The 12,949-nt window shown below is 41.2% G+C and overlaps 1 protein-coding gene and 1 long non-coding RNA gene across 6 annotated transcripts in view; both read right to left on the bottom strand.

Annotated features, from left to right (window-relative positions):
- Positions 1 to 12,949, bottom strand: part of MEIS2 (Meis homeobox 2) — a 174,829-nt gene that overhangs the window by 5,539 nt on the left and 156,341 nt on the right. For all 5 annotated transcript variants that reach the window (XM_041716404.2, XM_072930160.1, XM_072930159.1 and 2 more), the window contains one exon: positions 953 to 1,011. In XM_041716404.2, the coding sequence (XP_041572338.1) occupies positions 953 to 1,011 (59 nt within the window). The remainder of the gene's footprint in view (positions 1 to 952; positions 1,012 to 12,949) is intronic.
- Positions 10,444 to 12,949, bottom strand: part of LOC140684296 (uncharacterized) — a 38,085-nt gene continuing 35,579 nt past the window's right edge. The window contains exon 2 of the long non-coding RNA XR_012056361.1: positions 10,444 to 12,909. This is a non-coding gene — a long non-coding RNA (uncharacterized lncRNA). The remainder of the gene's footprint in view (positions 12,910 to 12,949) is intronic.

The raw sequence follows: 12,949 nt of genomic DNA, 5'->3' as shown, positions 1-12,949 counted from the left end.
GAGTAGGGAAATTCTGAATGTGGCTTTTCCTATTGATGCATACACTGCATTTGGCTAAATGTTTTGCATGGTTAGTTGAGTTAGTGTTTTCCCCCTTTTTACCTGTTAATGAAAAAAAAATTTAATGCTACATGGGAAGAGTTTCCCTAAGGTTTAATAACCTTTTCAAAAACCTTTAAAGTGAAGCAGCAGGCGAAATCACCATCAAGTTAAAGCCCTTGTTAGTGACAACAGTCATCACCACATGGAGGATAGTTTTATCCCATAACCTCATGTTAGGAAACCACAACTCCCTTGTATGCTGAGGAAATGCATATTAGAAAGTAGAATGATTAACATGGTACCAGTTGTTGTGTAAAGTGTTATATATTCTAAATGCTTTTATAGAAATGTAGAAAAGGTATTGTTATAAAAATCATATGTTCACTGAGAGCATATCTGGTGCATTCTTAAACAAAAGTAATAATCTTTTAATATTTTCTGGCAGTATAGTACCACGTCACATTAGCAGCATATTGTGAATAGTCAAAGCAAATGAATGGATACAATGAGTTTTACAGCTCGCTTTCCAGAAGTAAAAGCAATGCATACACCAAGGAGTTGTGGGTAGCAAGAAAATGAGATTGTCCTGCTGATTGGATGCAGACAAGCAATGAGTAATTCAAGAGCTCACAGTCAAACAAACTGCTTGTGGCACTACTACTTGTACCCAATTACCAATTCAGAGAGAAAATAAAAAGCAGTTTCAGTAGAGTCAGGGTGGGAAATCTCCAATTAGCACCAATTAGCGAAGTTGCTTCCTACAGCGGAATTCTGGGGACATAAGAAAAAAAATAATCTCCCAGAATGCCTGGTTGAAGCATTTATTTACCAGGTGATGGGACTCCTGAAGAATAACTTGATGAGGATTTGCGCCTGTGGGACTTGAATACAGATACTACTTGGAACTTGCCTGCTCGATTTGACTGGTCAATCATAGGCTGTACTATTCTTCTTCTGGCATTAATAAACCTGTAACAGAATACAAAGAATAGAAGTCCTTTCATCAGCTTGCTTCTATGTTTTGAGAACACCTCTGCTTTAAAAGTGACAGGATTTTATCGTGCTGTGGAAATGTGTTTTGCTTCACGTTGCTTTTTAAAAAGAGTGTAATTTCACTTTAAAGGATTTTCCTCTAAGTGCTCAGAAATTGTAACTGGTAACACGCTTATCTTACTAGCCAGCTTAAAGCTGGATTTGCCAGAAGGCTTTAAACAAGTAAATACGACCGAAAACTTGTGTTAAAAGACAATTGTTTCTTTAACTTCTTCTAAGTGGCTCAGATCCTGGTTAAAGTTCACAGGCTGGGAGACTTTCTTTTCCCCTTTCCATCTTAGGGATCCAGCTCTCCTTGCAGCTGGCCATAAATGAGGACCAGGCTTTGCCACTCCGTGCTTTCACAAGGTATCGTTAGGTCAGCAAAGCCATCAATTAGGCTGTCTGAAGTTTTATCACCAGTGCAGCAGCAATAAGTGCCGGCCCAGAAAGACTTCTGCTCTTCTACAACTCCTGCAGTTGGAGCCTGTAAAGGCAAGGGTCGTTTGGAGGTCAGTGCCAGCTGGGGGCCACCTCTGTGTCCAAGCGGGGACACCCCGTGCAAGGCGACCGCCTGCCTGCCCTCAACTTAGGCACCTTTCAACTAGTTAGAAACCCCCAGTCACAGGTACATGTGGTTAATATTAGGCCCAAAATAACCTATTTTTTTAATCTCAAACTGGGGTGGTTGCCGAGGCTTTTGAGCACTGGTAAAGGCAGTTAGTTGCCTGCGGAGCCTGGATTTAATTTTGCTGGTAATCCAAAAATAAGTGCTTGCATATTTCTTATTAGCTAATGTGCAGCAATGCACATCAGCACAAGCTAAGCTCAATTAATTTCCCTAAAATAATTTCAAAACTTACCTATTCACAAAATATCTTTGAAAACAGGGCAATTTTCTATCACTCGGGAGCCACACTTGTTTTTGTCCCTTCTCTTTGTGTTTGAGAACACTTTGGAGCCTTCGTGCAGGTTTTGTGTGCTATTTCACAGCTCAGGCTTTCGCCTGGTGACCCTTAAGGAGTGCTAATGAAGTCGAATACTAGCGTTTAATCCTCTTCAGAAATACTAACATGCCCATCATCCAAAACAGCCTCCAATAATTGCCATTGGGCCCGATCCAACGCCTAGCAAAGTCTTTCAGTCAGTTAACTGAAAACTAAGTTCATCTGCTCATTTAGTAAATTGCTAGCCTTTATATAGCATCAACTCTGCAAGGCCTTTTGTCATGCTTCCCTCACTCCCTCCCACCCTCTGGTTAAATTCCTTCGCAGATAATAAAGGACGGTGGCACACCTTCGATTGCATCTTCTGTAATCACAGTGGTGGAAATTTCATTAGACAGATGCATAAATGCTACAAGTAGCACTAAAGGGCTCTTTTGCATCTTTCTGTTTACATCCAAAAGACATTCTTTATTCTTTAGGAAAAGTACCATTCAGTTGTCAGAAATGTCATCCTGCCTCAGAATTAGTCATGACTTCAGTTATTAAAATAAAAACTCAGTCACTATATTTGTTTATTCCCTTAGACTGTGGCACAGTGAAGGCATCACTGCCAGTTCTGTGATTTTGAAGTGTGTTTCCGTCCTCAGAGACAAAGGTCCCCGATAGGACTTATTTGCTGAGTTACTTTCCAGCAATGTTGCTGTGCTGACCAAATGGAGCCTGACCTGAACCTCCTCCATCCAGCACGCCTTTTATCAGCTAAAGTTAAGGCCAATAGAGATTAACAGGAAAGCCTGATAAGACTGTTTTCTCTTCTCCTATGAGCTTCTAATGGTGTATACAGATGGCAAGGTTTTAAAGAATGGAATGAACACTTATTTAGGCCTGTAAAAAATCACAGAAACACCCACCCCCCCACACGCACACACTTTCCATCTTACTAACCCCTTTTCTTCAATCAGGCCAGTCTTCAGGAAAACCAAATTGCTCTTTTTTTTTTCTTTTTTTTTTTTTATTTAAACCCCAACCACTTTTATTATTTACATCTGGTGGTCCCCTTATTTATGTCCCTCTCCACTTCCCTGCATACACACCCCGGCTCACAGGGCTGCGAAGCATTATGGGCCTTGGCTCTCAGCAGGAGAACTCCACACTGTCTTCAAACAAATAATTAAGGGGAAGGTTAAAGGTTCACCCAGAGGTCATATCTTTGGATACTCCTCAGAAAGTTTACATTAGTAAGAAATGGGTGCCCTCTGAAGTGTTCTTTCAATGGGCTTGCAAGACAAGGCAGAGCATTAAGAAAATTCTACATCCTTGAGGGTTTTAGGTAACATCTGCTTTACCTCTGAGCACAGAGATTGGGATACTGTGCTCCAGCCTTACACATTCGACAGTCTCCACAGACTAAGCCTTTGGGTTGGGTGTTGAAAACCCCATTTTGCCCAGCCATTCAGTCCCAGAGGAGCATGGCCTTATTTTATCCTGCTGATATGAATAAAGCCAGTCTTTCACTGCAAACTCTACCTAGAAGCAATTCACTAGTTGTTTTGGAAATGGGAGTTCAAGCTCTAAAAGTAAGTACTCCCTTTCCTACCCCAAAAAAAAAAAAAAAAAAAGTAAAAAAGTGATAAAATTCGTCCAGTTAAAACTTGTGAGAAATAGCTCTTGTGTTTGAATTCTGATCTCATTATTTCTCCATTTTTCTTTTGCACATCTGCATAACAGTAGGTGCAAGCAATGTCCTCTAGACCAGCAACCATCTAGAGAGAAGATACACTGATGTATACTTGAAAAGATATAGGAGAACAGGCTTTAGACATCCAGGTAATTTTGAAATTCCATTTCTATGTCTCCTCTGAAAAATCTTTTTCATAAACAGCATCAGTTATACCCACCAGTGGGTACGTCTGAAAAATGACACATGAAATTATTTATATGTGCAAGATTGCAGGTGCAAAACAGACATACATTTCAGGTGTAGCTAAAAATTGAATCCTAGTTTCACTAGCAGTAGCTACATCATGTAATGTATCAGCACAATTGGTAGACCAGGGCATAGAATGCAGTGTTTGTGCATTATTATTTATTTCTTATACTGTTCCATAAATATGCACAATGCATAACAGAGATGTAGCAAACAGAATCCCTGCCCTAGCCTTTACATTTTTTGAGGGTTGTTTTTGAATCCCTTGGAGACCCATATCCTGGGCCAAAGTAAAGCAAAATACAGCCTTTTGCACAGCACTTCAGTTTGTGCTGCAGAAAAACTGATGTTATTTAGGCACAAATGTCTTCAAAAGGCATTAAGAGACAGGTGAAAAAAGAGAACACCAATGCCATTGTTTTCAGCATTATTTGGAACCCTATAAAAGAAGAATTCACAGCTCTGCTCCTGACACTAATTGCTTACCTTGTTCATACCCTTCACCCAGAGGCCAAAGATTGAATGGCCTGAAAAGATGAGTAAAATTTATCAAAAAGACATGGACTTCTTTGTTTCTCTGCTGTTAAAAGTAATTCATATTATTTGGATGATAGTAGCACTTAGAGGACCCAATGAAGCTCAGTCTTACTCCACCCCATGCTTCACAAGCACACTGTCCAAGAGAACTCAGTCTGAACAGATTTCCAGGCAAAGCCTGGGGGAGAGAAGAGACGCCTTCTCCCTGTTTGGAGGGGAACAGAGACAGAAGGAGATTAAGTGACAAGGCCAAAGTCATACAAGAGATCTTTGGCAGAGCCACACACCCAACATAGATTTCCTCAGTCCTCTTTCAGCGCTCCTACAATCTGCTATCCATATGCTATCTTTCCTTTGTTCCCCCAGCTTAACAGTCAGGCACACTGGCAGGGGACTGCAAAGAGAGCTCACATTGCCACTGTTTGTGCCTTACCTGCTGCGTAGATAAAGAGGGGTCATCAGCCTCCAGGGCTGGGAGGCAATACCTTCACAAACTCTACATTCACATGGTATTTGGTCCTCATTCCAGAATGATAAATGAGGTGTGTAATGTTGAGAAATACATGTCACTGACATAGCAGACTCAATAAAAAACTCACTCCCAGCATTTTGCAAATGACAGATTACCAACCTTGCTTATTCATACAATAGGCATTTGAATCGAAAGGTTTTTGCATCTTGTATTTTTTCTTTAATTTTTAGCTAAAGCAGCCACATCTATTTCCCATAGCCAGAATCTGTCTTTCTCACATAAGTAGTTCTGGTTACTTTTGTGGGACAGTTAATGAAAGCACAAATGAACAAGATCTTGCTCAAAATGTACAACAACATGGACTTTTAAAGGAAGTGATTTCACCTCTATCTGCTTACAGCAAAACCCAGTAGAGCAATAAAGGTACACTAGTGAATATCAATCTAGTCTGGTGATTCGGTAGCACTAGTCCTAATTGGTTCCTACCATTGATAATTAGCATGACAATATAATCTAAATATATGCATTTAATCACATCTCTTCAAACAGAGACTTGATTTTCTTCGTCCAAAATAAATATGCATTCTGTATTTTATAGGCAGCCTTGTAATTAATCTTCTCTATATATTTATCACATTTTATCTCAAGTCATATCAAATGATGTTAAACTCAAATTTGCATAATAAATTTTATTCTTATAATAAAATAATGCTCTGATAAAATCATAGAGACATATTTCTGCAAAGTGCAAAGGTAATAAATACCAAATAGAGATCTCTTAACCTGCTTCTTTAAATCTGGCATACTCAAAAACAATTTTGTTGTTGTTTCCACTGTCTTTTTTATACATATTGCACATATATTTTGAAACACCATGACCATACCATAAGTGAATCTGCTTAAGATCAGTTCTTGAAATGAACTGTTAGCGACTGTACTGATTGGCAATCAGAATCAGAAATCTCCAGCTTTACTTTATGGCTATCATGGAAAATTCACTGTAAGTATGTAGGGTTACAACAGGTCTTGTTTCAGAAGGATGAAGTACATGAATTCTCAGGAAACTATAACTTGTTCCAAATTGGGGGCCTAATCTGAACTCAAGCAGAGAGTGACATTTACCTCCCATCACTTTTCTGTATGTCTAATATCTTCTCTGAGACGAATTGGTCCCAAACTGAACCATTCCTGACCTGGCAGCATAGACTGCACCCCATGAGAAACTGGGGAACAACATGGAGCCACCATGTACAACGCAAAACTTCAGTGTCAGTCTTCAATCTGGATTTCCACTTAAAATATCCATCCCAGAAAATGAGGTGCTAAAATAATGAATTTATTTAACAAACCAGCCACTGCATAAATTGGTTCTCAATTATTTATGTGAAAACCAGAGAAATAAACAAATTTGTGAGACGAATTCACAATCAGTTTTTTAGAAGGATTAATGACAAGGAAAGTTTTGACTCAATTTTAGCCCAAGACACTTCTGTTCTTAAACTTGAAAAGGACAGAAGTACTGAATGAACATTGTCACAGACTTAGTCACAGAAATAATAAAAATACAAGTAATGATGATAGTAACACTAATTTGGGATTAGAATAGTTTGCTGTCATCTGAATAAAAAATTAATTTTTAAAAAATTTTAGGTGCCCAGGGGAACAGTCTTGCAAGATTTTTCAGAAATGTGCCAAGTGTGGATGAGAAGCTCAACTCTTATTAAATCTCCATAAATGGGAATTGAGCTTGAAGAATAAATGGGGTCTAAGCACCTGCTTCAATGTTTTTGCTGAGTTAAGAGTCTAAGAATGCATTCTAAAAAGTAATCCAAATGTTTTCACCTTGGATGGGGAAATAACTCCTTGCCTAAATGATATATCAGTATTTGGAACTATGCACATGTCAGTGTTTAGCTCAAGAGCATATGCTACACTGATCCCTTGTAGCCCAAGAATGCCCTAATTTAGAAGGGAAAATAACCAATGAAAGAGTCACAAAATATGTTTTCCTAAGTAACCTAGAAAATTACTTCTTCGCCAAGCAGAAAAAATAATTTTAAAAGTTGTGAGCTGCTCAGAGCAGTCTGAAAGAATGCATTATAAAAGACTAATTTGCAGAAACATCTTTTATCAATATCCACCCCCTGCCTTTACAGTGGTCTTTGTCTATCAACTAAACTTTAATCTGAGCAAGTAAAATCTATTTATCTTAGTTTACTTAACTTCTCCCTTCACTATGTATTCTAAATTGACAGAATTAGGTTTAGGCAGTATGTGTATGCACAAAAATAGTTGAAAAAGCCCTTGTTTATGCTTCACTGAATCTATGCCACACCTGGTTACCAACTCATATTTGCAGCATTCCTTATAGGAAATTAAAAAAGCTGAGTTAGTCACCTGGAAATGAGCCATCTAAATAAGGCTTCCCTAAGTCACAAATATTAAGAAATGGAGTAAGTTAAGCAATAGCTTTTGAGAGGAAGCAGGAGGGACAGGCCAGTTTATTCCCTGGCAAAGCCTCACCTAGCTTTGGACAGCCTTGTTAGAGAAGGGGGTTAAGGACTTTTTACACCGACTTTCTAAAGCTTATTCAGACACCTCACATCTGTTAAAGGTGTGATTCAAAGGACCTAAGTCACCATCCACACTTGTCGAAGGCTCCAGAAGATGACAGAGAACAACTTAGCTGAGTGTCTGAGGCAGCCTGAGGTAGGTGCTAACCATCCCAAAGACTTCTGCCATGTCTTCCATGTTTGTGTTCGACTTCCTAAAAATACGTCTTGCCATTTGGAGCTGCCAATTTTTGGAAATCATGATTTTGCTCGTCCTGTAACTGTGAGACTGTCCTAAAAAAACCCAGAAATTTAAACAGTGCTCTTCCCGGTGTTTACTTTGTGAGTTTTTCAGTCATTGCACCACATTTTAAAAACACTCTTCTCAGCCACAAGATCTAGAAACTTACTTGATAAGATTCTCACACAACCATTGTCTCCCGGAGATGGGACCTCGAATTAACATGAAATAACTTGAGCCTTGTGATAAAATCATGAGAATTGGCAAGACGCGCATCTATTCACCTCAGAGGAAAATCCACCTCGCTAAACGTGTAACTCTCGTTACCAGAGTACTCCTTGGGAGCGCGGAGGAACGATTTGGCTTTGCCGAGGAAAGCCGTGGTGCCTGTCATGGGGAGCACCTGCACCGCAGCACTGCCCGGGAGAGCCGCCCCGGGGCAGGGGTCTGTGCGCGGGCCTTCCCTGCCGCAGCTGGCGAACCCCGGCAACCCGGCACCGCCGGCCCTGAGAGCCCCGCAGCCCTCACAGCCCCGCAGCCCTGACGGCCCTGAGAGCCCCGCAACCCTCACAGCCCCGCAGCCCTCACAGCCCCGCAGCCCTCGTACCCCGCATCCCTCACAGCCCCGCAACCCTCACAGCCCCGCAACCCTCACAGCCCCGCAGCGCTCAACAGCCCCGCAGCCCTCAGAGCCCCGCAGCCCGACAGCCCTGACAGCCCCACAGCCCTGACAGCCCCACAGCCCTGACAGCCCCGCAGCCCTCATACCCCGCAGCCCTCACAGCCCCGCAGCCCTCGTACCCCGCATGCCTCGTACCCCGCATCCCTCACACGCCGCAGCCCTCACACCCCGCAGCCCTCACAGCCCCGCAGCCCTCGCAACCGCACAGCGCTCACAGCCCGCGCCATGGGGGCAGCAGCAGCGCCGGACAGGGAAGAGCTGTGGCTCCCAGCCGCAGAACTGGGCTGGCCTCGAGGTCCAGCCTGGGTGGCCCCAGGGGAGGCCTCCCGCTGTGCAGCAGGGCGCCATGAGGTGGGGCCAGAGCACCGCAGCCGGGCCGGGGGTGCCGCTGCCCCCGCGGAGCCGGGCCGCGCCATGGCCCGGCCGCCCTGCGGGGTGCGCGCCCCGGCGCGGCGGGCAGCGCGCCTGAGGAGCGCCGCTCCGCGCACGCCACTGCCGCGGGTGGGCACGGATCTCCCCACGAGCTCCCAGCAAACCTCAGCCTCATTGGAAAAGTATCATCCCTTATCCCCCTTGGCTCCTGGTGGGAAACAAGCGCCTTTTGGTGCGTGCCACCTGAAACCACAGAACGCACGCCGGAGGAGGCTGCTCCTCTTTTGACAATGCCATCAGGTTGCTCATATAAGGTTTTTTACCACGCACCGTAAAAATGATCTTTTCAAGATACTTGAAAGGAAGGGAGGAGACAAACAGACATACTTCCTTAGCTATTAATATCTTACAGGTAAAATGTAAAGTAAATAGACACAAGCCGTAGCATTTAACCTCATCCTGTACTTGATTTATTGCAGATGGGAATCAACTAGAAACTGAATCACTTTGAATTTTTTACTACTGATGTTAAAATTCCATGTTTGTATACATACATCTTGTGGAGATGCTAAATAAAATTTTAGCTAATTTGGCATGCACTTTGATTTGCTAGCACTTACAAACTCATGTTAAAGGTAGAAAACAAATCTCTAAAATCTTAAGTAACTCATGCATTAAAAGATGTGTTAAATTGTCATCTTAAACTCCAAGGAAAAGATTTTCAAAACTAATTAGGCTCCAACAGTCTTGAGAATGAAATCAGGAGCTGAGGGATCTCATTTTAGGTAACTTAAAAAAAAAAAACCACCAAAGTGTAGTTTCTGAATAATATCACATTGACGTACCTTACACGTATTTTTGACTTATCAATATTTGACATTTTAATTTTTTTAATCAATCCTAAATCGACCAAAAAGGAGAGTTGTCAACAAATTTAGCATCTGTTTAACTTCCCTGATCAAATAAGATTAAGGCACTAATTCTCCCTTTACATTTCTGTGGAAACTACCTAAGTAGCAACTTGCCAAAAATGCATAAAGGTGTTTAGCAATTATGTAGTGGGTATGTTTGAAGAGATCAAGGTGCACTCACATATCCTGTGCTATGGGTATCTCTGATTAGCTTGTCATCTACTCTGAAGAAGATGTAGCCCAACTCTCCTATACTATGTAACAGGCCAGCTGTTAGCTGTCTGTCAAGCACCTAAAGTGGACAAGTAGTCCAGGAGCAAAAATGTCACTCCTTTGATCTGGCAAGGAGCAGCTGCTGATTTATAGAGTAGGACTTTGTTCTTCCGTTCTATTTTACTTTATTTCCTAAGGCAGAACCACAAAATCCAGCAGAAAAAAAAAAAAAGTGCCATTCTCTGCAACATCAACAAGCTCTGACAACTGCAACAGGGTTTTTCTTGGCCCTAACAAAGCTCTCAGGCATCTCCTTTGACGCTCACCTTTTTTTTTCCTTCTTCTTTTTGCAATGCGGTAGTTATTGTTTAATTCAGCTTCTGTAAATGGAATGGACTGTGGCCAGCAAGCCTGGGGCATAAACACACCTGTATGAAAGAAGCCTTATTGTAGCAACCAACTACAACCAACCTGCACATGCACTACCAGTTCGTGAGTTCAGAAGGAATGTTCCATTTTCCCTAGCAGTAAATTTTGCCTTAAGAGAACTATTTTTTGTACCCGTTGTCCTGTCTTGACCACGAAGCTTGTACACTTTTTCATTGTTATTAAAATCTGAAGGAAAAAAAGAGTGTATTTTTCTACCTGTCAAGCAGGGAATGTCAAGAAATTGGATCCGAAAAGCCCACTTAAAAAACAAACTAACAAAAAACCAGCCAAAATATATTTATCAAAACACTACTGAAAGTTTGAAAAGTAGGATCCTAAAGATGTCTGTTCTGTTTCAGACATATGATGTGCTTGAAAGCACCTCCAGCTTATACTGCTGCAGATTCTCCTCAAAAAAAGCCTTTGGTGAACTCAGCAAGAAACAGCATTTGATGCAACTAACCAGACTGCAGCACTGCTAGCCCAGAGTCAGTGCTCCATTCGTTCTCTTAGAAGGTGCTGAGCAGATTCTGTGAGGTGATTTGTTACTACACAGGCTGTTAAAGTCCTGCCTCACCCATTGGTGTAGCAAGAGGGTTTTCCTTTATTCCCCTTATGATCTGTTTTCAAGTTTATTACCTAAAACCCCAAACCTACAGGGCACAGTAAAAGGCTGCAGTATAACACTGCTGAAGAAGAGAGAAGCTGTGTATTTGACCCTGGTTTGTGTCCACACACATGCTGTGTTCACATTTCTTTATACTGTAACTTTAAAAACAGATGAAAAAGGGTTACAAAAACAAAGATGGGAAGAGGTGAGGGTGGTGGGGGCGACATCATGACTACAAGATCTTTTGCATATATGTTAGCATGTGCAAATAAATAAGAACTATTACAGCCAGAGCCCTAAGGGAGGCAGGAAAATGATGATGTACAGGATAGTATAAAATGATATATTAAAAACTGTGCTGTCAGTGGAACAATAGAATATTAAGCAAAAGTCCATAATAATTGGCAGATATTTAGCTGTAGACATCTTTCTTTGGTTGGTGGGTACTCAAGTATACGTGAGAGGAAAGAGAACTAGTTAGGCAATTAGAAGCAATGGGCATAAATAATACACTGTGTATAAATACGTCTCCCCCTTTCCCAAGTTATAGCTCTTATCCAGATACACCTAATAACCTCTCAGTAAGTCATATCTGCATGCTGATATCCCTTGCGTTTTGTTCTTTGCACTGTCTGGGTACTGGAGATTCTGCTTATGTAAATCTCTCTCTAGATGCAGATGTTAAATGTTTTCCCTTTAATTTTTACAATACTAGTGGCAAGACTTTGTCAAACCAGAGGGTCTAATGTCTTATTAGTTAAAGATGCATCAACACCATACACACCATGAAACTGCAGCCTGCCTTGTTATGGAATACATGCTTCACAGTTGTGAGCTGGTAACAGAACAAGTGTGGGACAAGTATATTAAGTATGCTAAAATGAAGAGGTAAATATACGGTGTCATACTGGTGAAACTTTTGCTATCTCTCATCCCATCTTGTGTTCTCTGTATTCCACATGAATCAGGGTGAAATGTTCTAAAAACATTTTTAAGAGTTTGTTACATATGAGCATGTTTCATGGATGCTTGTGTCTTAGTAAGCCAAACTGGTTTGGGATGGAAAAACTGAAAATCTCTGTGGAGCCATTTCCTCAACCTATCACTCCATATTCCAGGCTCTTATATTTTCTGACCTTCATTTCTCCAGGGCTCCCTAGCCTACCTTGTTGGCTCCCCAGAGATAATTGCAAAGTACAGCTCACAAATCAGTGATAAATCTTGCTGGTGCTTTGCAAGGGTCCTAGATGGCGAGATATGCTGTGATTGAGGACATATATGTGAATGTTACACCATTTCTTGTCCCTCTGCTTTTTTGAACAACCTTCTGTCTTCTGCATAAGCAAGGACAGAAACCTTGAAGGTTTGCTCTTTCTAAAACATTTGAAAGGCTGGGTTCTCCTGGTTTCAGCTGGCTTATGGGCAGAGCAAAGCATTGGAGAAGCCTGTGCTCAAGTGCACCATGTTTCACTTGTTGACTTTCCCAGCTAAAGAGAGCTCTTCTAATATATTTTTATTTCTTCTATTAAAGGATGGGTAGCTGGAGATGTTTTTTTTTTTTTTTTTAATGCAGTCATTGTCACTTAAATAGCTCATTTGAAAATTAAATCCTACCACAGAAAGAAACTTGAAATGTATTTCTTCAGTCAAAACTGGCTAGTTCTGTACTATGTTCCACTATCTCTTATTTTGCATACAATTGAGATATATGTCATGAAATGAAACCCAATCTATATAACCTATCTAATATTTACCTTTCTTTATGAGAGCAGTTTGGAAACTGTGTGTGATCTTACATAATTTTAATAACTGGTTGCTGATGGATTTCAATATTAGGTCTGACTGTTCTGACTGATAGGATGTTGAGGCTTAATTTTCAGAATTTCACTAATTGTTCCTACACTGTGTAGGGGTAAAGAGATCTAAGAATATGTGTATAAGCCTGAATTTCACTAATTGTTCCTACACTGTGTAGGGGTAAA

The sequence above is a fragment of the Taeniopygia guttata genome, chromosome 5 (assembly GCF_048771995.1).
Source record: "Taeniopygia guttata chromosome 5, bTaeGut7.mat, whole genome shotgun sequence".
In the NCBI taxonomy this organism is placed as follows: Eukaryota; Metazoa; Chordata; class Aves; order Passeriformes; family Estrildidae; genus Taeniopygia; species Taeniopygia guttata.
The sequence above is the reverse complement of the archived record's forward strand: the minus strand, read 5'-3'. Positions and strand labels throughout refer to the sequence as shown.